The sequence below is a fragment of the Pogona vitticeps genome, chromosome 12, assembly GCF_051106095.1.
Source record: "Pogona vitticeps strain Pit_001003342236 chromosome 12, PviZW2.1, whole genome shotgun sequence".
Lineage (NCBI taxonomy): Eukaryota > Metazoa > Chordata > Lepidosauria > Squamata > Agamidae > Pogona > Pogona vitticeps.
In genome coordinates, this window is record NC_135794.1 from 23,884,738 (window position 1) to 23,909,305 (window position 24,568).

At 46.2% G+C, this 24,568-nt stretch overlaps 2 protein-coding genes across 6 annotated transcripts in view; one reads left to right on the top strand and one right to left on the bottom strand.

Annotated features, from left to right (window-relative positions):
* Window positions 1-24,568, bottom strand: part of WHAMM (WASP homolog associated with actin, golgi membranes and microtubules) — a 32,030-nt gene that overhangs the window by 5,054 nt on the left and 2,408 nt on the right. For 2 of the 3 annotated variants that reach the window (XM_072981607.2, XM_072981606.2), the window contains exons 1-7: window positions 7,922-8,641; window positions 5,549-5,722; window positions 5,017-5,167; window positions 4,119-4,288; window positions 2,798-2,963; window positions 1,898-2,085; window positions 1,143-1,229 (exon numbers count right to left, since the gene is read on the bottom strand). In XM_072981607.2, coding sequence (XP_072837708.2) covers window positions 1,143-1,229; window positions 1,898-2,085; window positions 2,798-2,963; window positions 4,119-4,288; window positions 5,017-5,167; window positions 5,549-5,722; window positions 7,922-8,494 — 1,509 coding nt within the window. In that variant the 5' untranslated portion in view covers window positions 8,495-8,641. Of the gene's footprint in view, window positions 1-1,142; window positions 1,230-1,897; window positions 2,086-2,797; window positions 2,964-4,118; window positions 4,289-5,016; window positions 5,168-5,548; window positions 5,723-7,921; window positions 8,642-24,568 lie in introns of those variants that run through there. The other variant, XM_078381156.1, reaches the window with a different exon arrangement.
* On the top strand, window positions 8,013-24,001 carry FSD2 (fibronectin type III and SPRY domain containing 2). Of its 3 annotated transcripts, none has more exons than XM_072981611.2 (13): window positions 8,013-8,089; window positions 12,497-12,969; window positions 13,064-13,159; window positions 14,793-15,026; window positions 16,347-16,369; window positions 16,698-16,819; window positions 17,386-17,550; window positions 18,468-18,602; window positions 19,026-19,179; window positions 19,737-19,870; window positions 20,508-20,640; window positions 22,539-22,718; window positions 23,331-24,001. In XM_072981611.2, the coding sequence occupies exons 2-13, from the start codon at window positions 12,598-12,600 to the stop codon at window positions 23,581-23,583; spliced, it is 2,001 nt and encodes a 666-aa protein (XP_072837712.2). In that variant the 5' UTR covers window positions 8,013-8,089; window positions 12,497-12,597; the 3' UTR covers window positions 23,584-24,001. The 3 variants fall into 3 exon arrangements, with proteins under 3 accessions (XP_072837712.2, XP_078237284.1, XP_078237283.1); XM_078381158.1 differs by lacking the exon at window positions 8,013-8,089 and adding an exon at window positions 9,526-9,634; XM_078381157.1 differs by lacking the exon at window positions 8,013-8,089 and adding an exon at window positions 11,273-11,439.

A 24,568-nucleotide genomic window follows, 5' to 3' on the forward strand; every position in this document is an offset into this window, starting at 1 on the left:
TCTTCCCTTTGCTATGGTGCAAAGCCCCCTTGTCTCTTCTCTCCACTGGCAGGAGGACAGCAAACTGTACAAAGCGGGTCTTTAGCTGACTTTGAAAAGGCTATCCATTGCAGACCTAAGCGCTTGTAAAATGGTCTGTAAAATCCTCTCAGTAGCAACAGGTGTTTTTTTTTTTTTTTACAGGCTGAATCTATCAAAGGGAGAGACAAGAAATGGTGTGGGGGCCCTAATTCAACCTTACAAATAGGTCCATAAAATTTACAAGCTTGCAAAAATGTTTTACAAGCCTGCTGGGTCCTGGCAGAAGAGGGACTGAGTGTAGCCTGATGCATGTCCTCTTTGCGCACAGAGATACTTCAAAATATCCTCGGCTGGGATGGAGCAAGTTCACCTGATCTCTGCCGTCCTGCTCCCATACATGTCTGCCAATAATTCCTTCTCACCTGCAGTGACAAGGCGGGCGCAGGGCCTTAAATCTATCGTTGCACCAAGTTCTTGTCCTGGCTGATACTGCAAAGGCAACTGTGGGGCTTAATCCCACAGTTACCTGGAATTAAACCCCTCTGAACAAAATGACATTTATATCCAATCAAACAGACAGAAGATGATGCTGTTAAAGTCTGTGTACTGGTTATCCTAATGACTCATCTACAAAATTGGAATTCTGCAACATAACGAAGCTATGCAAACTAAGGACATTTGTACCTTTTATTTGTACAGCTTTATTCCACTCTACAGATCTATTTTGCATACTTTATTCTGGTCTTTCTAGACTTCAGGAGGGGAGGCACAGAGTTTCAGGTAGGGCCCAAATGGTCTGGCCTAATCCATGCCTCCCAAGTCGCCCGTCTCCCTAGCTTTGGGACCTCAGCAAGTATTGCTTATGCATTTTCCAGCATATCCTCCCCAGTATAAGGGCAAGACACTCTTTTATTTAAGGCTTTGCTTTTCTGAATTCTGCATCTGTTGAATCCTGCAACTAGAATCACACAGAATATACACAGTGCTGGCCCGAACTTAGTTAGTATACGTGTACAAGATGCTTTCTCCCTCCCCCCGTCCATTTCACTTTCTTGGATTCCTCTTGGGAAGAACAGTGGGACATAAATCAAGTAAGTAAATCAAACAAAGTAAGTACTCACAATCTGGATGCTGTGATGCTGCTGGAAATGGCGACTGGTCTCTTGAGCCTTCTGCAGCCTGAGACGCCGGCTGTCTTCACACTGTTCCTAGCAGAGAAGAAACCAAAATGCATTTATACCAGGAAGGAAGGAGTGCACAGGGATTTTTTAAAACAACATTCTCAAATATTCTGAACTTTGCGCCACATTCTTCGTTTTAAAGATTTGTCAGTTCAGTTTCACCTACAACAGCAGCAAACTATTTCTTTTAAAAAAAATAAACAAGCATTGCTTTGATTAACATGTTTAGAAAAACCAATACAGATTGGGGGGAGGGAAGAGAAATAATAAAGATTACAAGACTGACATTTGCAAGGAATTGAAAGATCAGCAATCCGATTACCATGTAGGAAGGGTATAAGTTAATGCAGAAGACTGCTATTAATGATAAATTAACATGTACATTAAAAATCAGGAAAGGAATACTGAAAGTAAATTATTGGAATTTTTTAAGAACAAGTATTTGAGAAGGGAAAGGGAATATTCCAGATCAGGAGTTGCTTCACTTTTGGAGAGAAATGGAGCACAAATGAATGCAGTAGGACTTTGAATATATCTCTGGGTGGAGGGAGTGCACTTCATGTCTCTTGAGTTCAGAATAGTTGTGCTTCTTTCTTTTTGTTGTTGTTTTCTCCTTTCTCTTTGTTTCCATCTTTCTTAGTAATCTTTTGGTAATTACAATTTTTAAAATACCTTTTTTTTATTAAAAAAAATACCTTTTTGTTCCTGAGGTACGCTCTCCGTGAGCAGATAATCCCCCGTTTTGACTCCAGCTGCTGCATCTTCTGTCTTAGTTGAGTCATTTCGGAGATAGGCACATGGGTGTCTTCCAGAGCCGGCTGAGCAGATTCTAACTCGTCTGGACTTTCATATGTGTCATAATAAATTACTTCATCCTGAATCTCTAAGAAAATAAGCAATATTCCATTAGGAAAAGCATGCAAAAATAATAATTTGGTGAGGTTTTCATTAATCTGAAAAGAGAACGAGTTCAAAGTTTCTAAATATATGTTTCAGTGGGGCTAAGAAATATTTAGCTTCCCATCTGCTGTTACACTACAAGCTCCATCAGTGGTAAGGGATCATGGGGATTGCGGTCTGTGGAAGGGTCACATCCACCTCCCTCAGTACTTGAGTGAAAAGTGCAAGGTGGGGATGGGGTTTGAGTTAAGACTATTTATGGGAGTGGGGAATGAATAACAGGCCAAAATCATATTGTATTGTTATTATCCATGGAAAGGAAATGACATAATTTGCAGTGGCTTCTCGCTGCTAATTAATGAGTCCCTGTTCGGATTTTCAGGTGCGTGTCCACCCTGTAATTCTGCACACACCTGAAAACCCAAGCAGGGACTTGTTGCTTGCTAGTGAAAAACCATTGTAAAGGATTATGCCATTTGCCTTCAGCAAGCATAACAATATCATGCTTCTTGTTTCAAATTTACAACCCTCCGTTCTTATTTGTGCATTGTTCCGTTGTATGCAACAAATATAAAAGAGGACTAAGAGAAAAGCCCTTACACTTAAATGTTCAAAAGACTAAATTACAGAGAAAGGAAAAGATGGTTCCCTTTCCCAACCTGCTGCTCATCCCCCTCCACCCTCTGCCTGCCTACCTTTCATCCGTCTCTTCAAAGTTTCCAGCTGTGTCACAAGTAACATCTCTTCATTCTTCAGAATCTCAAACTGCACCTCATACAGCTCCAGCTGGGTTTCGTAGTACTCAATCTCCAGCTCTTCCACCCGGGCCACGCCGTCTTCCTGCTCGTTGAGGGCCTCCATCTGCAGGGTGTGCCAAAAGAGTGTGAGCACCATGGACTAGGGCCACCGGGATCAGGGCCAAAAAAAACCAGCACGGGGATTCTTCCCATCTTGCCTTCCCGTCTCAGGAGAACTTTTTTAAAAGTTAGGGGTACAAAAGGAACTGAAGCCAGTCTGGGTCCTGCACACAGGCAAAAAATGTGGGCTTGGCTCAGCCCTGTACACGTGGTTTTCATGCAGAAGATCCAAGTTCCATCCTCTTGACATTTCTTGAGGTTTATAAATGAAATATCCATTGATGGGAGAGATGTTTACCGGAGAGGACAGAGTGCTGCTGACCCCCAGAACACACAAAAACTATGCAAGATCTCTCTTGATCCATCACAGCTTGCTCAGACCCTTTCAGCACTCATGTGAAACTGGAATTTCTATTTTATCTTTAGCCTGAAGATGCACCATTTTATATTTGTCTACAAAGGGCTGCATTGGCCATTTTAAAACCTTTTCCTCCGGTTTGGGGAGATCCTTTTAGAACTCACACAATACCCCCCCCCCCCTGTTTTTGCAAGGTAGGCCAATCAAGGGCCCTCCTGATGACAAGGGATTGACAGAGTCTTTTCTTGGAATGTAGGGCTTTGGGGTTTTTAGGGACTGCCCTTCTTCCCTTTTTAGAATTTGCTATGATAAGGGCTATCTAAGAGCATCTGCCTGGATAATTTTTTAAAAGAGGGATAGGCAAGTGAATGGAGGGCATAAAGCGATCAATTGGTGCTCGATGCAAAGGCCTCCTCCTGCCAACAGGAGCACAGGGACTGTTTGTTCTCAATGCCTGGAAAGCAGCAGCAAAAGGATGCAGTTGTTCTCGTGTCAACTTTGTGAGCTACCGCTTGGGGCATCTGGCTGGCCAGAATGGAAACAGAACCAGAGCAAAAATAGGATTTTGTCTGGCAATTGGTCTCAGGTTTGTTTTTGGTTGAGCTAGGATTTGGGAAATCTCACCGGCCAGCTTTCATTACTGATCTATGATCCTCCTGCCAATGCAGTTTGTGAGAATTATGCTCGCTTACAAAAAAGGGACTTTGCAAGCCCACAGAGATCTCTTCGATGTCTGAAACCACATCTACAAGACCCAAGACGGTAAACCAAGGAGGTCAGTCGCGTAAGCAATGCCCTTACCTGCTTCTGGATATCAGCTCTCTTGTGTTTCAGGCACAGCTCACTGGCTCTGCGGTGCTGCAGGGTTTCTTTGGCTAACAGGTACTTCAGGTTTTCTAACCGTGGGGAAGCCAGTGCCCAGGCTGCTTGCCCAAATCGCTTCTGGTCTTGCTCCATCTGTTTCTGCATGGCTGTCAGGAGGAGAAGACAGCAAAGCACAACAGCGGAGAAAGATGATATTCCAGATGCATAAGAACAGTCCTAACAAGCCTTCTCAGGGGGGGTAAAAAAAAAACAGCAAGAAGAGGAACATATGAAAGACAAAGAGGCCTTTGAAGCAGAGCTGAAGTGGGGAGAAACAGCCCCCAGAATTTGCCTGGAACGCCCCCAGGTTGTCTCGCTGCCTCTCCAAGAACTCTTCATCCCACGATTCATTGGGACTCCCTCCTAGCCAGGCTATTCCCAGCCATGAACGGGGCAATTTCCATCTCCTTTTCCTTGAAAGCCAAACAAGGGGCTGTAAGTCCATGTGCAGGTAGTAAGCTCTCCTCTGTGAACTTCTGTTTTGTGTTGCATCCCCCGGAATTCTGTCTGGGAGAATCTGAGGTGAATTCTGGGGGTTGGAGTCCCAAAAGGAGCAAAGTCCCATGCCCAGCAAGAAAGCCGAAAAGGCTTAGAAAATACTGGCACAACTAGTATATGAAGGTTGGGAGCGCTGGCCAGGCCAGCTCAGGGATTTGGGGAGCGGTAGTCTGAAAAACTAACTTTTTCCAAGCTCTCATGCTGCACACATAAATAAGAAACATTTTTAAGCAACAGCTGGTGAAGTCTAAAGGGTTTGAAACTTCCACATTGCTGGGGGAGCTCCGTCCCTACTCTCACCTCTCATAAGAGGCAGGCGCCCCGCGACCTTGCTCACCTGCCAGTGCCATCGCTGTCTCCTTGAAATAACTGGCTGTGATGTCCTGGATGGAGCAAACCGCTTCCTCGGCCCGATCCGTCCATTCCTCAGCTTCTTTCCGCAAGGATTCTATCCTTTTGGGGCCCAGACGGTTGGCCTGCAGGGCCTTCTGCAAAAGTCCCAGTTAAAAGGGGTGGTTCAGGATCCAGCGGAAAACCCAGGCCATCTGTGTCTCAAATGCAGAAACGAAGTCACCCAGAGGGACCTGCCCAGAAGTTAATTGCTCCAGCACTGAAGCGAGGCGCTGCAAAGGGCTTGCCCCCCCCCCCGAGGGCAGAGCTGGCGCAGGGCAAATAAAGCAGCGGTCAGCAGATGGGCAAAGCATCTTAAACGCAATGGCAGAATGGGTCCCATCCGAGGGGAAAGGAAAACTTAGATCCCTAACATTACTGGACAATGTTCAAGGCGGCCTGAACGTTGTGGGATGCGATGATCTGGTGACTGGTGAGCTTTCAATAAGACTTGGAAACTCTGGGAGAAGAAACCTTACCAGGATCTCCAATCTGTACAATGTGGCCAGTTCTCGCATGTCTCTAAATGGCTGCAGTAAATATTGATAGAATTCCGTTGCCACCGTCACCAACTCCCAATAGGCGTCGTCTTCCTCCTTGTAGAGGTCCATTAAGTCCACCAACTTCTCTGTGTCCTTGTGCTGGTGGAGAACCTACAAGGGGCAGGGAAAGCCTGAAATTAACATGGAGTCCGTGCGCATTTCCCCTAGAATGAAAAATAATGGGAGTTTTATATTTGCAGAAATGGAGGATCCAACTTTTCTGCCATTCTTGCACCCACCTTTGTGAGTGGTTATGCCACATGAAACCAAAAGCCATCACATTGCCTGCGGCAGCCTGCCTTAAATTTACCAGTCCCCCCTTTCTTCATTCCATTCTCTTGAACGCATCAAGCAATCCACATGGTTTTCAAACCTAGAAAGGCCTTCGATTTCTCTCTTACTTCAACTAAAACCTCGTCTGATAAAAAGACGTGATGGACTGGGAAGCTTGTGCGCGTTTCTGTACGGTCTCCTTGACGGTTCTCATGCCAATACAGACTCTGGAACAGGTTTTGACACTCCGTACTCAACCCAGCCAGGCCCAGCCCTGCAAATGTCAGCCTCCCATAGAGATCAGCTTGCTTCACTTCTTGAATGGAGTCCAGATCAGTCAAGTGACTGGCCGCCCGTTCTGCAGGCAAACTACTCAGGACAACACCCGTTGAAAAAGCACCTGCTCCTCCCAGCAGAAACTCAAGGCGAGGGCGCTGAGCCAGCCTACACAACCAACACACACGAACAAGCCCTTCTCTTCCATCCGGTGAGAGCTGAAATGTTAAGGCGTCGTACAGTGACATCACTGCCAGGGAACCAGAAGGGAAAATGAATGAGAGCATCATTTCTATTTGTTTGATCACATTTTATCTGCCATGACTCCGTCCTATCAGATCCTCAGACAATGAGCTCGGAAGCCTCTGTTGTCGTTCAAGGAAAGCCACTTGAGCTCCTGAGCCAAAAATTCTCAGTATTTCAAGTGGTATCAACTAGTTATGACTGAATAATGAAGACCGTAGAGATTGGCAAATATTTTCTTTGGGTCTGTAACTTCCAGGAGGCCACGTAGCCTGAGGAACGCTGGGAGATGCAGTCAAGAGACACAAATGCCTACATTTCTCATGGAGACATACTGCTAGTTCATTCCCCCAGTGGCGGATCTTGGTTCCCCGTCTGCCCAAGCCATCCTGATGGACACCCGCCTCAGGTAGGGCCCCTTCCAGGACCGGAGCCGCCTCTTCGGCCAGCCACTGCTGGAAACAGAAGGCGTTGCTCGGCCTTCGGGTATAACCTGTTCTTTTAGAGATTTGGTCACAATTAATAATCTGACATTCGAGGCATCTTTAACCCAGAAAAGACAAGAAGGGGCCTTGAAGAGCATCAATATCCTCATGGACTTCTTCAGCTACAAGAAAGCAGGTTGAAGTCCAGAAAAACATACACCAAATAAAACTTTAGACTCTTTAAATAGTTCCAAGAGTCTTTATCATCTTTGGAGAGACAGACTTAACACGGCTGCCCCTTGGACATTCTTGTGCTGGGGGAGCAGCTGCTGACAAATTTCTGTTGAGAGGAAACGTCTAAAACAAGAACGACAAAAACACAGCCAAGGACAAAACCATCAACGCCTGGACCGATATCGGGTGATGACGCAAAAGCGAACCAGGCCCTCATGCATCCATCCCCTGCGCGGAGGACTACCTTCAAACCGAGTATTTGGCCTGTTAATACCTGTGAGCGATAGGCAGCCTTGCTCTGGCAGGAGATGGAGAGCAAACCTCTTTCCCCCCCCCCCCGCCAGCCCTTGCCACCACAGCCAGTGGGAAAGAATCGCAACGAGAACGAGGGTCCGATCCTATCGGGTGTTTCCCCGTCTCGGAGGGTGTAGTGGAATCTGGACTCGTGGGGCTCAAAGCCTCAGGCCTTTCTGAGTCACAGGGACCCCCCCCCCTCCACCTTCCCTGCTCCTTCTGGATTTAGTGAGGACTCTCAGCATAACTGGGGGAGAAGGGCTTCCCCAGGAAGAGCTACAGGGAGGCAAGCTCTCTCTCTGCCCCCCCCCGTCCTCATGCAACTGATTTGGGTCGTGAATGGGCCGCCCAGAACTTGGGACTCTTCTTCTCAGGGAGGAGGGCTGGTTCTGGCGAGTGTCTGGGGGGAGCGCCTGCATTCCCAAACGAAGGGATGATAAACCCCAGCCCTGGGGGGGGAGGCCTTTTTAGGCGGCCGGTGGGGAGGGGGGCTGGCTCTCCGAGCTCCGTAGGCTCCCTCCCTCCCTGGCCGGCTCGGGGTCCCCCCCTAACCCCATCCGCGTACCCTCCGCAGGGCCTCCTTGGCGCCGCTCAGCCGCCCCTTCAGCGCCTTCCTGCGGAACTCCTGCAGGCTCTCGAAGTACTCCTCCTCCTCCTCCTCCTCCTGGCGGTCGCGGCCGAAGAGGGTCTCCAGCAGGACCTTCCGGCCGCACAGCTCCAGGGCCCAGCCCAGGTAGGTCTCCAGGCGGCGGCAGAGGGCCTCCAGCTCGGGCTCGGCCAGCGCCGGGCAGCCCGGGAAGAGGAGCGCCCAGAGGCCGCCGCCGCCGCCGGGGGACCCGCTCAGGGCCGGCGGCAGGGCCGGGAAGGCGCCCTCCAGCCGGGGCTCCAGGGCCGCCAGCTGCCGGTGGAGGCCGCCCAGGGCCGGCGGCGAGTAGGAGCCCGCCCAGCTCACCGCCTCCTCCTCCCCGGGCCGCTCCTGCAGCGTCCGGTTGTGGCAGGTGAGGGCGAACTTGCTCTCCACCGGGTTCCAGGCCACCAGGAAGCGCAGCTTGTGGGGCGGCTCGGGGCGGGCGAAGAGGCCCTCGCGGACGGCCACCCACCCGTCCAGGCTGTCCGGCTGCGGGTCCTCCCCGTCCATGGCCGGGAGCCCAGGAGAGGGGCGCCCCCCCCCCGCGAGGACCGGCCTCTCTCTCTTCCGCCCCCCCCCCCCGCGGGGCCCCCCTGGGGTCTTCAAAGGGCCTCCCGGAAGCCCCGGAAACTTTGTTGCCCTTTTCGCCAAAGAGAAAACCAGCCCGGATCACACGGGCGGGGGGGGGCGGGGAGAGGCTCTTGTCTGATGTCGTCACGGCCACGGGCCCTTCTGGTTGGCTGCTGGGCTTCCCCGAGGGGGGGCGGGGGATTCCCGGTCTCTCTCCTCCCCCGCCCCCCCCGCCCCGCTTTTGCCTATCCTCCAGCTCCCCCCGCCCGCCGGGCGCTCCAGGGCCAAAGGGCGGCGCCGGCGGGTGGAAACGGGGGGGGGGGGTCCGCCTTGTTCTGCCAGCAAGCGGCAAAGACGGGCCAAGGGCCGCCTTGGATCGGAGCCGGGGTGAAGGATCAGCCCCCCCTCCCGGGAGACCTTGGGCTCGGCGCACCCACGCCTCCCGGATGCGCGCTTTTACGCACGACGCGGCGGCGAGCTGTTCCCAAGCGCGGGCTGCTCTTTGCGCGGCGAAGGGAGGTTTGCAGCCCTCCGGACTCCCGGCTCTAGAGGAGAACCCGCGGCTCGAGGGAGACCAAGAAGAGAAGAAAACAGATGTTCCTGGACTTGGCAAAAAAATAAAAAAAGGGTGTCTTGGATCAGAGAAAGTGAACCACTCACCAGCCAAGCACTGGGACCTTCCAAAATTGGGAAAGTCACGTTTTTGCTGCCCCAGGCAGGCAACAAAACCGGCTTCTTGTTTTTAAATCTATATTAAGCGTGAACAACAAAGAACGAACTCAGCTCCACCGGGCTTTCTCTCTCTCCACCAGGTGCGAGATCTCTCACGACATTTGAACTCATGACTGTTTGCTCGTCCCCCCCCCAACACCACACAACGTTTTCCTCCTGTGCATTTCCTGCTTTTTTCAGTTGTACCCTTGCAGGCAGGGATTCCCTTGGCTAGCATCCAGATGGTGATTTGCACTTGTGTGAATTGAAATGGTGCAAAACTGTGGCACCGATTTGCCCCGCTCACACAAGCACGAACTGGCAGCTGTATTCTAGCCGTTTTCTTTTGGAGAGAATTGTTATGGACATGTACGTTTTCCCTTTGTTCTTCATGTGTACCATTTCCAAAAGTTTATACAACTTGCAAAAGTGGTTTATAAATTTAAGAAACAATGTACCAAATAAAGTTACTATGATAAAAAACGAACAGGACAACAAACAGAAAACCTTTTTTAAACAGCCCATCTAAATTCATGTCTGGCTGGTTGTATAGCTCAGTGGTTTAGGCAAAGATTGGGAGTTCAATTCCTCCACTGTTGTTCTTGAGAGAAAAGCCAGCCTGGGTGGCCTTGGGCCAGCTGCTACACACAGTCCCAGGGCACCCCTAGAGGCAGGGAATGGTAATGCACTTCTGAGTAACTCTCTACCTAGGAAACCTTATTATTTTAAACTCATGTCAGAACAATTTATGGATGGGTTTATTGGGCTCCTATTGTGCCATGATCCAGAGAGGATGGCATTGGTGAAAATGGGTCCCATGTTTGAGCTGTCTAAAAGCACTTCTTAATGAAACTACTGTATCTATTCAAATGAAGTCATTCAGACAGTTTTTACAGGATTCAGGAAGCTTTTTTAGATCCGTTCTCCCCTTCCAGGAGAATACAGGTGTTCTTTTAGATCCATTGCTTATGGGGAAGTTGTTTTAAAAAAGAGGAAGACTTCCATGGAAATCTTCTCATTCACAGACGTGGCTGAAGAATCAGGAATTCACTGGAAGGATGAATAAATCTCTCCAATAAATGATGTTTTGCCAGGAGGGCAATAGATACCCTTGCGGCTTTGAGCAGACCGACAACTGTTTTCCTGCCCGTGATTTCCAAAAGCCTTTTTAAATAATTCGTCAGCACGGCTGCTGGGCCTGTCACTAACTTATAACCACTAATCTGATCCATAAAATTGTCCTCCAATATTTAATAGTGCCTTCTTTCCAGAAAATACTGGGATATGTATGAAGAGCCAGTATGATTTAGTGACTAGGAGATTCCAGTGAGAGTCAGGTTCTGGTCTTCAGAGTAACTGAACCCACTTGGGCTTCTTAAAATCCTACAGCTACCTCAAGATAAAATGGCAGAAGAAAGCTAGATGTATAGTTGAAGCTCAGGAGACCAAAGATAAGAGCATAATAAGTAAATAAGATTGTCATTCTCCCTTTTGGGACCAGTCTCAGAAGATAACACAGGGTTCCTTCTAGCCCTGCAATCCTAAAATGTAAGATTATTCTCAAAGGCTAATTAGCATGGCTCATTAATCCTTCCGTAAGATTTTGAGCTTTTCTCAAGCTCTCTCTCTCTTATTTCTTTCTTGGGCAGGAAGTTGTGAAGTGGTCTCATGGGATCTTCAGAGTCTCAAACCCTATGTTTTCTCAGCAGTTTTTTCAGATCTGACATTATGTCCTAGGATACACGAGAAGCTTTCGCTAGAAGGACAGCGGATGCCATTCTATATTTGTCCTTCGTGCTCATTGCTGGTCTCGGAAAAAAAAGCATCTGTCTAGAATGACAGCAGTGTCTTCAGTTTCAAGGGAGAGAAAACCTGCAGGGAAGGGCTATGAAAGTCGAGGTTTGTTAGGGGAAAAGAGTTGAGAAAGTTACAGTCTTGTCCCTGGGAAGACATTATGGATCCTTAATGTGGAAGGCAAGTCTTAATAAGTAACATTTTGTTTTTTAGATGGTTGTAAATTGCTGACACTCAGTGACTTCAGTGAGCGGCGTACATTTTTGAAGCTGGGCATGCGCCATGTAACTTTTATTTTAAAAAAGCTTTGCAGAAGGCATACATTGTCTGATAAATCTTGAGCCCAAGGACTTCAAATGAGCTTCAGATTCAAAATAAAGGTTAGCATACCTTCCGCAGACTCTTTTAACAACTACTTTGAAAACTGCTTGCACGTTCAATAGACTGACGGATTTACAGTTTGTAAAATGGAATGTATGGCTTTTATTGTCTAATTGATTTCAGATTTCTTAAGACTTCTTGGGCCTCAAGTCCTATGGTTAACCAAACTAGACCCACTGAATAAAATGGAAACCTATACAGTACTTAGTTAAATTACATTGATTCAAGTAATCTACTCTGATTGGGATTAACAGCCAAATTTGGACAAATCAGCAACTGATGTTAATTAGATGTCCCTTCTGGGGGCACCTCAGATGGAAACCCCCTAAGGCTACTCATCCAAAGTCATTAAGCAAGGCATTCCTGCTTAGCTGATTGGTTGGTTTGGTTGGGGGGGGGGTTAAAAGAAAAAAGTTAAAAGAAGTGGTAGTAAACCAAGAGAGGTTACAGAAGAAGAGGATATGACATCTGGACACCCACGCAAAAATCCCAACTGTGACTATCTTTTCAAGGGAGGAAGGAAAGCTGGGGGATGGAGGGCGGGGGCCACCCCAATCTGTCCAGGGCCAACGTCAAGGCTCAGCCTAACCAGGCATGCCTCCGGACCCCCAGATGACCTGCCTGACCCCTGTGCCAGGCCTGCTGCTTCCTTGACCTGTTTCTTCTCCTTATTGCCACTGCTGTCTTGTTGTTGTTGTTTCTTTGTTTGTTTACCTGCTCTCTTTGAAGAAACACTGGCAGGAGAGAGGCAAAAGAATGGCCATTTTTCACAGCTTGTCCTCCCATCTCTGGTAGGCACTATGGATTGGGGCTGGAGGACATGGCAAGTGAAGAGGGAGCCGAAACAGGCCTTGTTAGTCGCTTGCTTCACAATGCTTAGGATTTGCGTTTCCTGCCCATTTTTGCCTTTATACTCCCAACCGTTGCTGACATCAGAGTCTAACAAATTTACTGGATCACGGTTTTGTTTTTTAGATGCTTTTGCACTATCAAATCAGCATGGCAACCTTTCGGCTGATTAAAGCCTCTGTATTCTTTTTCTGTCTTTCTTGACAGTTCTTTCCGCACCAAACCCGAAGACCCTGTGGCCCTTCACGCCCCTGCTTCTTTAAATCCAAGACCTTTCCGTCACACTCTAGATCAGCCTCCGGTCATCAATGATGGATCCACCAACCGAAGGCAGTGAGCAAGGAAGCCCCAGACTCTACCACCTAGAACTGTATGACTCAAGCGAAGACCTGGAGATGTTTTCAGAGCCCTTCCAAAGACGCGATCTGGCTGTGCATGAGAAAAGGAAGGGCCAAAGCACAGAGGAGCCAGTGGTCTCTCGCATGGAAACAAGTCATGAAAAGGACGGTGATGCTGGAAAAGGAAACACTAGCGATGGCAGAGAAGACAAGCAGCCTTTCAAAAATGCCAATACATATTGTATTACATGCTGTGTTCCAATCAGAGCCCTTGACAAGCAGTCTCCTGAGCACGAAGAGCATGAGGTCATACCCCTTGCCAGTGTGGTTGAAATCGCAAGGGTAAGAACCATGGAAAGCAACCCAGCCTGGGAGGAGTGGGAGATTTGGGCATCAAACAGGAGGCTAGCATGCTAAACCTGTTGCATTTTGACAGGAAGAACTTCAGAAGAACATAGGTACGCTTGAGAAACAGATCATTCACCTGGAAAGTTTTTCCAGCCACCTAGAAGAAATCTTCATCACCGTAGAGGTGAGGTGTATCCAAGGACTAATAAAAAACGAAAAAAATGAGGAGAAAACACATCAGTCTCTAGCTGATGTCTTTCGCAAACATCATTTCAACAGATCTTTGTGTCTGAGAGCTCATGTTGATACCCAGAAAGCCGACTGTGAAACAAAGCAAGCTAATTTACAAAATTGCAGGTGGTGTGAAATGCTCTTACTATGATAATCAGATGTATTCAGCACTTAAGGAATATCCTCTCCTAATGACGTGCTTGCTATAATGTGTAGTTTGACCTTAACGACCCCTCCTGTTCCAGGCTTGCAAGATTTATTTTTGGTTTTCAGTAGAACCCCAAGGTCCCAACAACTACAGCCCGTTGTGAAAGATATACATGGAGGTCGAAATTATAATTTATGAATAAACTCTTGATTTCAGCTGCAGTCAGATTATGGTGGGAGGGAAGACAGAGAAAGACAGGGATTGGATTGAGAAACAGAAAAAACAAAAAGTGACAAAAATTATCAATGAGTGTTATGCTCATTGATATTTTTTAGGATGGGAAGGTGGGAAAAGAAGGAAAGAAAGCAAAATACAATGATATGTTTACACAAGAGCCTTTGGCTAGTGGAGCATATTCTGTACATTGTGACTTGCACACAGGATTTGATCATAGCCGCCTAGAGTGGTCTTCAGTGACTAGATAGGTGGGATATAAATAAATAAATAAATAAATAAATAAATAAATAAATAAATAAATTTAACTGGTAACATCCCGCATAGATTACTGCAATGCGCTTTACGTGGGGCTGCCTTTGAAGACGGTCCGGCGACTGCAACTGGTCCAGAATCGAGCTGCGCGGCTGGTGAGTGGTGCAGCCGCCAGGGAACATATCAAGCCGATTCTGTATAAGTTACATTGGCTACCAGTTGCTGCCCGGGCCCAATTCAAAGTGCTTGTTTTGACATATAAAGCCCTAAATGGCTTGGGCCCTGGATACCTGAAGGACCGCCTCCTTCCATATGAACCTACCCGGCAGTTAAGATCTAGCCAGGGGGCCCTTTTGAAAGAGCCGTCCCTTAAGGAGGTAAGAGGGAGGGCTTGTAGACAAAGGGCCTTTTCGGCAGCTGCCCCCAGACTATGGAATGCCCTCCCGACTGAGATTCGTCTGGCGCCTACACTGATGACATTTCGGCGCCAGGTCAAAACCTTCCTGTACCAGAAGGCTTTTAATTGAAATAATATTAGCTGTGGGTCTGATGGCAATTGTAATTGTATTTTAATTATTTTATCTTTTACTGTATTGAATTTTAATTATTGTAAGCCACCCAGAGACCTCTGGGTAGTGTGGGCGGCATATAAATAGAATAGAATAGAATAGAATAGAATAGAATAGAATAGAATAAAATAAAATAAAATAAAATAAAATAAAATAAAATAAAATAAAATAAATAAATAAATAACCAGCTGTAAACGTAGACCTGCATGAAAATTCACCTTATTTTTCCACTCTGTTACACCCGTTTCCAGTATGCAGGCTACATACGCTATGGTATACAGTATATATCGACCTAAGTTTGTAATAGGGGGTACACCTTTTTAAAAATCAGCTTGCATGATCAACTCTTAAGATCTGTTTGAAATGCCAATACTTTGCAGGAGAATTTTGCCAGGCAGGAGCAGAATTTCGAGAGGCGTTACGAAGACATCATGCAAACCCTGGAGCAAAGGTACGAAGAAAAGATGCAAGCTTTAGGGGAGGAAAAGAAGGAGAAGCTGGAAGCTCTGTACGAGCAGTTGGTCAGTTGCGGAGAAAGCCTGGACACCTGCAAAGAGCTGATGGAAACCATCGAAGAGCTTGGGCAGAAGGAAAACAAAGTGGACGCGATCGAGGTCAGGAGGCCGAGAGCGTGGGAACAATCAGGAAGGGAAAGCTTCTTTTTGTCCTCAGGCCCAAAAGCGGTTCGTGGTTCCCAACCTTGGGTAACCCAGATGTCCTTGGACTGCAATTCCCAGAAGCCTTCACCACCCGCTGCCCTGGCCAGGGTTTCTGGGCATCGTAGTCTGAGAGCCTCTGGGGATCCGAGGTGGGGAACCCGTGCTCTGAGGGCCCGGTTAGTCCTGCCCTTTAAGTAGCAGAGGAGCCGTGTCGGAGGGCTTTGTTGTTACAGAATGACCGCATATTGTTAAACATATTTAATTCTTTGGCCATTGTTTATTTATTCATAATGATTATATACTTGCTTCCAAGACAAGAGAAAGAGAGAAGGGCAGAGATGTATGTTGTGAGATTTTTCTACATGGGGAGTGGGGGGGAGGGAGGGAAGAAGATGAAAACCTTTCACAGGTGATCGTGGAAGTTCCCTCAGTTCTAACCTCCGTGCACGCGTGGAGGCAAGCTTCCCTGTTCAATCCCCTCTCCCCCTTACATGGTTGGCCTGATCCAAGCCAGTTCCCCCTCCCGTTCTTACCTGGCAAGAATGAACAGCTTGAGTTGAACAAGAGATGTTTAACAGAACTCAGAATTGAAACTGTGGGTTTATTGTGGGATTAGAGGGCCAGATACTTTACAAAGTGTCGCAGATGCTCCTGGGGATAAATGCAGCTCATCCGAAATGCCACCTGTCCCTCTACAGGTTTTCTGGTGGGTGGGTTTAATGCTGATGCCAAACCATGGCCTGAACGCTATTTTTTTGTGACCCATTATCGTGTCTTGAATTAGCCTGCCTGTTCACAGCAGGCAGATGAGAGCCATGCTCTTATTCCTGCCCTTGTTTTTTTCTTTCCTTCCCCAGAGAAGGTCCGCAGTGTCCTTAAGGAATGGAAGGTTTCCCTGCATTTAGCATTTTAACAAACCCAAGAAGTAGAGTGATTTTCAAATAAAATCAGCTTTTAGGCAGGTGCTTTCCTGGAGAAAATAACATCCTTGAATGATCACCCTAATTTTGCTGAGTGATGTATGTTGGAGGTGAGTTTTAGCACCATCAGAGCAGTGTTTGAGCAAGAGTAAAAGAAAAAAAAATTCCATCTCACCTGGCATTCTTCACTGTGGCTTTATCTGAGCAATACTTATTTTTCCTCTTTGTAGTTTTATCATCTTGGGAGGGGGTTATGCCCCTTTCCCAAATAATCATTCTTTTTTGCTCTCAAGGGAAACGTGTATAACATTAATGTTCATTCATTCATTTATTTATTTTTCTCTCCACTCTTTAGACTGCTCTGGCTATAATCCAAAGGTAATATTATATGCTGAATTTTTAGAAACTTCCATCGAGAATGTTCAAGGGTGCTATGCTGAGTCTTATCACATTTATTTATTTCATTTTATCTCCGCTCTGCCTTCTAACAGCTTCATGCCCAAACAAATTGTAATTCCAACATGATTGTTATTTCTATTTTCAAATAGTATTTAATGGCTTTAATAACTGGTGTTTTTAATATGTGGCTTTAATATCGCTAAATTGCATGGCTGCTTCTTTCGTTAAGTCACATCCAACCAAAACTCTTAAAGCTGCTGTATAATGTCATTTTGTGTGTTTGTGTGTGTGTGTCTGGTTTTCACAGATTGGAGAGATTCTTGAAAAGGGATGTAGATGTCAATGTCTCAACTCCAGCAGATTTTGAAGCCCGGGTCATAGATTTCTCTGAGATTCAAGGACTGATGGATTCCATTAAGTCTGTCCCAGGTCTTTCCATTATATTTATTTTTGTGCAGAATAGCAGTTCTGGAAGGAGCTGGGAGGCTTTGCTAAAGGGGAACTTAATTCTGAATAGAATTCCTGAGGATTTGCAGAACCCTGGAGCAGAACGCAACCAGCTAAGCACTTAGACCTCTTATTTTGTGCAGCAGCAGAAGCATCCTTGTTTCCCCCTTCTCAAAGGGTGTGTTTGTAAAAAAGTAAACATCAGAAAAGTAGCCCATTAGTCATCTTAAAATAATGAATAATGTGTTGATATGATGCGGGGGGGGGGGGAGGAGTTGCTAATGTGTTGCTTTTTTAAAATAATGCTCCAAGATTAAGTTGCTCCATTTACCACACACAGAGACCCCAAACAGCCAGTTCTCAAAACTGGAAGTGGTTGGTTTTTTTTTTTAACACCTTCTGGTTTTCATGTTGTGTCCTTTTTGGGGATTTTGGGCAGCCTGTATGGTTCTCAGAGGGCCTCGTAGTCAGGACTGGACCCCAGAGCTGGAAAATTTGAGAGGCTTTGACCTAAAGTTGGTAAAGAGATTTTCTTCTCTTCATTTCAGCTCCTTTGCCCCCTTGCGCCCCCGTCATGAACCCCCAAGATCCCAACTCAGCTACAGGAACATCCGTGCGTGTCTGCTGGAGTTTCTTCTCAGAAGATCTTGTTGAAAGCTACCAGCTGTACTACAAACGGATAAGCAACGATACTTCGAAAGAAGAGCAAACTGGTAAGCTGGTGGAAGCCAGATGTAATTTTACAGAAGAGGAAATAACCCTTTCTAACTGTTTTTTTTGTGCTGTCTGTCTTCTGGGTAGCATTTCACGAACCTGTGATCGACACGACAGCCCTCTGCAGTGGGCAGAAACAGTCTTTAGAGGTAACCCACCATTAGAAGTGAAAATGCATTAGTGTCGGAGAGATGTGATTCAGGCAGAATGCTGTGCTTGAGAAAGCAGACTGCGGAACAATCCCATACTTGAGTTCTGAAGACCCAACCACAAAACAAAGCAAGCTCATTTGCAAGTCCCGGGAGAGGGTGGTCCAATTCCTCTTGAAGATGTAAATCCATGCTTGCCCCACAACAACATTCCTGCTATGTCATAAGATGGACCCTTTTTTTGTGACACTCTTAACAGAAAGAAGAATAGAGATGAGAATGAGAACACATTCTTGTGTTAATTAATTATTAATTAATTAATTATATTTTTATATATGCCACCTTTCTCCTCACATGTTCATGGAATGTCCGAGTGAAGCCAAAATCGTTGAGACAATACTTGATGCAAAATAATGCTTTAGTGCAAGGGTGCAAAATGATAGCGAAGCCCCCATGACAGAAATAATGGCATAGGGAACCCTGTTTCCTCGAGACTCCTTTTCCTGTGTTGTTTCCATTGCATCAGATAAGCGCCTCAGGAGTCTCCTTTCATGCTCTGTAAAGTGTATTCTGTGATTAAAAGGTTCCTTGGCGTGATTTCATTTTGCAAACATACATTTTATAGGCCTAAATCTTTATATCTTGTTGAGACTGTCCCGCTATCAAGGAATAAGAGGATCCCTCTAATATTAAAACGTTTAGGAGTGTGTTTAGAAAACAGGCTCTTTTAGAATGACTTTTGTGAACCTTGTGCTTTTCTTCTACAGAATTCATGCTACCTGTGAAAGAAACCTACTGCAAAGTCACGCATCTTGCACCTAACACGCAGTATGAATTTTGGGTGAAAGCGGTCAACAGAGCTGGGGTCAGCTCGGCCAGCGAGAGCGCTGTGTACATGACAGGTAAACTAGCTCTAGATTGTTGAATTATTTGCAGCAGGGGGCTCCCGCGAAGTGCTGGAGTAAATGAAGTCTGCAGAAATGAGACACAGCACCCAAGGCAGAAGTTGAAACGGTGCGCCCCTTCTGCCCTGCATGTGGGAGCTAGAGAGGTGGGCGGTGGGTCTTGGCCACTGGCCTAACCGGCTGCCCTCAGGTCCACCTCGCAGTGGGTCTACAAGAGAGTGGAGGCAGCTCATCCTGCACTGCCCTACAAGAGAGGAAAGGTGTGGGGTCAGAAGGAATGCAATTACGGCTCCCCTAGCCTCAGCCACCGATGCTTCGGCTGTGCCTAATGGTAGGGCCGGCCTTCCTGAGCGTTTTGTAAGTCACCATTCAAAGGCGGCTTATGTCATCACAGGGATGCATCTGGTTTACATTTTTTAGCTCCTTTGCCACCTGTTATCAAGAGTAAAGAGATCCAAAGCTGTGAACACGCAGCGCTGGTGCGTTGGGAGTGTGGGAACACAAATCCGGTCGACTCCTACACGGCTGAATTGTCCAAGCTGACAGATGGAGGGGAGGAGAACATAATGACGGAGTAAGTTGTCAAGGATGCGAGGGACCCAATGCCTTCCTTTCACTCTTGTTAACGTCTTTTAAAAACACAGCTCTCTGCCTGCCCTTTGCCAAAAATCGACCGTGAAGGGTTTCAACTGGATTTTGACGGATAGCAGCTTTTTATTTTTTACTGTTGCTGATTTTGCTACAGCTATACTTATATTTTCCTATGTGTCTGTTTGGTATATTTGCTCGGGGATTTTACTTGTGTTTTTATTTATAATGTTGGGTGGGAATGAGGTCCAGTCATAGTTAGAGTAGACCCACTGAGCACCGTGGCCAGAATCCTAGTCACTTACGCAATCACAGAAGGGCAATCGTGGAAGTCGTCTCTCACCATCACCGCTATCAGCCAGTCTATTCAACCAGTGTCTCACTGAGTTGCAAAACTGGGGGCTTGGGGGGGCCACTGGGGCTGGCTGGCTGGTGCTCTCTTGCTCTCTCTTTGTTACGCCTCATCTCCATTTATGAGACCACCCTTCTTCTGATCCCCTTTGGCACCAGTATATCTTCTGCCTTTCCCCTCTTTTTAATCAGGTCGATTGTTGGCATTCCCAACTGTGAAACCCTGATTCAGCTGGAGCCCTGTCAGAACTACCTCATCTCCGTGAGAGCCCTCAACATGGGAGGCCCCAGCGAAAGGAGCGCGCCCGTCTCCATCCTCAGCATAGGTAACAAGAATAATAAAAGGATACTTCATATTTATACTTGCAAACATACGCCGTGATGTGCTGAGCAAGGCCTAAAATAATGTGGTCCTCTTGGTAGGTATGACGTGCCAACCCGTCTCACCTGGCGAGGGCAGGGGTGAGGAAACACTTGGGTCTCTGGGGCTGTTTCCGCCTCTGACCCCAGCCATCTGTGACCCTTCATGGTCAATGATAAGAGACTGTGGCAGCTGTCATCTGAAATAACTACAAGGCCCATGGTTCTCCTCTCATGGTGCACAGAACCACAGAAGTGTAGAACTGGAATGGCCATCTCATCCAAGCCTCTGCAAATGCAGGGATTCTGTAGCTACAGCATCCCTCTCCGATGGGCACCCTTATCACCGTCCAGCCCATTTCACTCAGTAGTATCATTTTGACTTGTCGGTCAACCCAATGGATAGGTTATGAGCGAGTGGGAGTGCCTGACTTTACAGCCCCAGCATTTACGCAAAGCTTCCTGAGATTATCTGGAAGGGAGGCAGTTCCCACACCACTGCCGGTTGGCGCATGAATGGCGTTGTCTCAGAGAGACGTCCATTGTGTTTTCAGGATTCAATCACGATTACTACCCATTCCAACATTCCTCAACTTCTTGCAGGCACTTCCTTTACTCTGAAAACGGAGACGGCACACCCCTTGCTCTCTGTCCTAGACGATGGGTTCACGGTCCTGTGCTGCAAAACGGAGACTCCAAGAAATGATTTGCCCTTCGGTGAGAACAGTTTCACAAGGTACAGGAGCTGCCTCCTTCATAGGCTCAGCTTCGTTCCCACTTTGCTTCTCTAACAACCTCCTCCAAAACACATTCTTCGGCATTTCCAATATAGTTCACACCTGCCGAGACCTGGATGTAGAAACGGAGCAAGAAGGGAGAATCCTCTTGGCTTTTCTTATAGGCTCTCAACAATCCTTCGTCCACGTTCGCTCAAGTGGCCGAGCGGGGTTGTGGAAGGAGGGAGGTGGCCTCTTCATGCAGGAATAACAGTTTTAAATGACTGACATTTAAGGTCTTAACTTGTGGAACAAGGAGGAAAGGTGCAGAGTAAGCAGAAGGGAATAAAACAGAAATATCTGGGGACCCACTTCTATTGCTTAGCCTTTCAGCAGTTTTCAGCACCACAGGGATCCTGTGGCAGAAAGCTATAGCTTTTATTGCTTCTGCATCATTTTTTTAAATCTCTGTATGGTTCATACAGTGGCGTCTGTGATCGTTTCTTTAACCAGGGACGTCCCCACTGAAGAAAGAAAGGGTCACAAATGGCACCTGACGAACAGTGATGAATATACCTGGCTGGACCCTGTCCCTCAAATTCTAATGACACTTGTTCTACAAACTTTAGAGAGAGAGAAATAAATAAATAAATAAAGGCAAAGGTGAATTGATGGCACCAGAACCCAGGTGCTTTTAACAGAATCACACGACCCTGCCTGTCAGCCATCTGTGGGATCTGTCATTTTACAGGCGTCACAGGACTCTAGACTAGAGGGGAGGGGAGATCATTTCCCACTTCCTCCCACTTAATTCTAAAAGTTGCCCAGATTGCTATGGCAACGGGAGTGCAAACATAATTTGGCATGCAGAACTGACAAAATGGCTTTCCTTTTTACAGTGCACCGCTGACAATGGGGGGGAGGGTGATTCTTATAGAAAGCTAGTGAATCCGGTGCATTTATAAATGGGGAGGGGAGGGGGAGAGGTCAGGCCAGGTGATGCTTCCCCTTGCCTCCTGACCCTCTAGGAGGAGAGAGCGCAGTTCACTTCCGGAAAGGGTCAGAAGGTGGCGAATGGGCATTTTGGGGGGCAAAATAGCAATGAAGGAGTTGAATATCTGCTTTCCTACAGAGCTTGGAAAATAATTCCTTAAAAGTAATGTGCTGTGTGTCTTGTTACAGATAACTGAAAGATAACTGGTTGCCAATAATAATTGCATGCCGTCAAGTCAATTCTGACTTATGCCAACCCTTTCCAGGGTGTTCTAGGTAAAGAATAATACACAGAAGTTGTTGACCATCCCCTTCTTCTGGGAATATCTTGGGACTGTGCAGCTTGCCCAAGGCCACCCAGGCTGGCTCTTCCAAAAGAACCAGGGGAGAATCCAACTCCCAACCACTGGCTCTGCACCCAGAGACCTAAACCACTGAGTGAAGGCTGCCAAATATAAATAAAATGAAATGGAAAAAGAAAAATCAAACTTGCTATTTGTTATGTTACTTGCTGGTTTGTAACTCCTTTCCCCTCTCAATAATTTTTTTTAAAGAATGGAAAGGTCTAAAATGGGAAAAGTTGCCCATAAAATACCTATAAAAAGGGCTAACAGGAAAATATAACAAATGAAGTTATCTTGTAAAAGTGCTGCTTTTATGCCCGTTAGATGCAGAAGTAACCGTTTGCAAATGACGTTAACTTGAACATTTTCTAAGTGTGCAAATAATCACTGTTATTTCAAACTCAAATGTAGAGTCCCTTTCTCTTAGGTTTTGGACAGAGCTCCAGATACATATTTAGGGTAACAAGGGAATAGGCAGAAGAAAGCCCTCACACTAAGTCTATCAACAAAGCTTTCTGAATATTGGCCAGTTGACACGACCAATTGGCTGCGAACTTACACGACATGTTTCCTTTTCTCAGATCTATTGCCATATTGGGGCATCCAATACCCTTCCTAGGGAAACATTACTGGGAGGTAGATGTGGATGAAAACATTGAATACTGTGTCGGTGTGGCTTTAGAAAACGTCCCAAGGGACAGCTACTTGGGGGCAAGCCATTCCTCCTGGTGCATGAGACACACGGCTACGGCCCCCTCCAGGTACAAACTCCTCCCGGGGGGGGGTCGGTGTAAGTTCCCAGTAACTCAAGCAAGAGAAAGCTTACCACTGTGGCTCTTCTATGGCCTCCCACGGAATAACCACTTTAGAACTACGCTTCTAAATTCTAGTTTTTGATGACAGGTTCTATGATCCCCGGATCACTGGGCATGCCACCTAGGGTGGATGGGAATCTATTAAAGACCTGGATGTTTCGGCAGGCCTTCTCATAAGACTATTTTTGATTTTCTTATTTCTTTATTGTCTTTTTTCTTTTACCTGTTTTGTAATTTGTTGTTTTATTCTTATTGTATTTTAACTTTGTTGTAAGCCGCCTAGAGTAGTCTTCGCGACTAGATAGGCGGGATATAAATAAAATAAATAAATAAATAAATTCGTACAGTACTGGTGGGAGACAAAGGGAAAGCAAGCAACTTTGAGGAAGTGTTATAGCTTAAAGGTAGAATGCATGCCAGGTTCAATTCTCGGTGGCTCCACTTAAGACTGGGAAGGAAGCATCCCTAAAACAGTCAGTCAACGCTAGAAGGAGCAAGAATCTTACTCAAATGCTCCCATTTCTTTTAATCTGAAGGACTTCTTTCTTACGCTCACAGACACACCTATGAATTCCTGAACAACGGCATGACACCAGACATCAGGATTACCGTTCCACCCAAGAAGATTGGCCTTCTGTTGGATTATGACAGGGGAACACTGTCGTTTTTCAACACCGATCTCAAGCAACATCTGTATACCTTCCACAGCTTCTTCCAGGATTTTGTGTGCCCCTGTTTTGCAGTAGAAGAACCTGGCAGACTCAGGATTCAAAATGGCATTGCCATCCCTATGTACACTGATTTGTTATGAAGGCGGCGACCTTATACTGACTTCCCAGAGAGTAAATCCCACAGAGCTTAGGAGGACTAACTTCTGAGTAGACATAGATAGGATTCTGCTGTAAAGATCAGGTACAAAGCCTGCCTGACTCACATATTGTAACTTTAGCAAACCTTCAGCCCACTGCATGACGCTAAATCAACAATCTGCCTTATTATTTTGCCTTTTAAAATTATTTTGCCTTTAAAAAAATACTTCAAAACTGGTTTATAAAATTTAAAACCAAGCCGACATAATATTAAACTGAACACTAGAAACCAGAAAATATAGAAATGTAGATACTGGAAAATTGTTTAGATGATGTTTTCTACATCACCGAGCCCTGTCATTCATGGAACAGCAGAATAAAATGCAATAAATAAACAATAAATAAATACATATTCAGAAATTCAGTCCTCCAGACGTCTAACTTCACCTCCCATAATTCATTGTTGAATTACTGTGGATTTGACATTTGGAGTGTAATCTGCATTACAAAGTTAAAGCAGTCTGATACAACTTAGACAGTAACATGGCTCTAATCTATGGAATCCTGGCTTTTGTAGTTTGTTGAAGGATTTGGAATTATTCCCGGAACCCTGGCAGAGTCTTCTCAGTTCTTCACCAAACTACAATTCCCATAATTCCACAGGTGGAGCTACAGCAGTTAAAATAGTATTAAACAGCTGGAAGAGTTAGTGCAGATACTCTTGAGTTACTGGTGCTGCAATGAAAATACGAAGTGTGAAATACAGGGCAGAATTCCACTGGCCATTCAATGTATTTGTGTAAATCGTGGCAGCAAACCACCATTAATCAACCAAGTGGCCACTCATATTCCCTGTCCTGTGCCAGGGAAATAAAACAATTTTTTTTTTAAAAGAAACATTGGGCTTTAGACAGGGAAAATTCAGCTGCACCTTTCCTTGGGCCATCTTGAAAACCAATTGCTTTCACTCAGCCTAACCTAGGTGTG

Excerpts from the sequence above, each read along its gene's own strand:
- FSD2 (XM_072981611.2), top strand. The coding sequence starts at position 12,598 with ATGATGGATCCACCAACCGAAGGCAGTGAGCAAGGAAGCCCCAGACTC. Across the intron at positions 12,970-13,063 it reads GTGTGGTTGAAATCGCAAGG|GAAGAACTTCAGAAGAACAT; the intron begins GTAAGAACCATG and ends GCATTTTGACAG. Across the intron at positions 22,719-23,330 it reads ACGGCTACGGCCCCCTCCAG|ACACACCTATGAATTCCTGA; the intron begins GTACAAACTCCT and ends TTACGCTCACAG.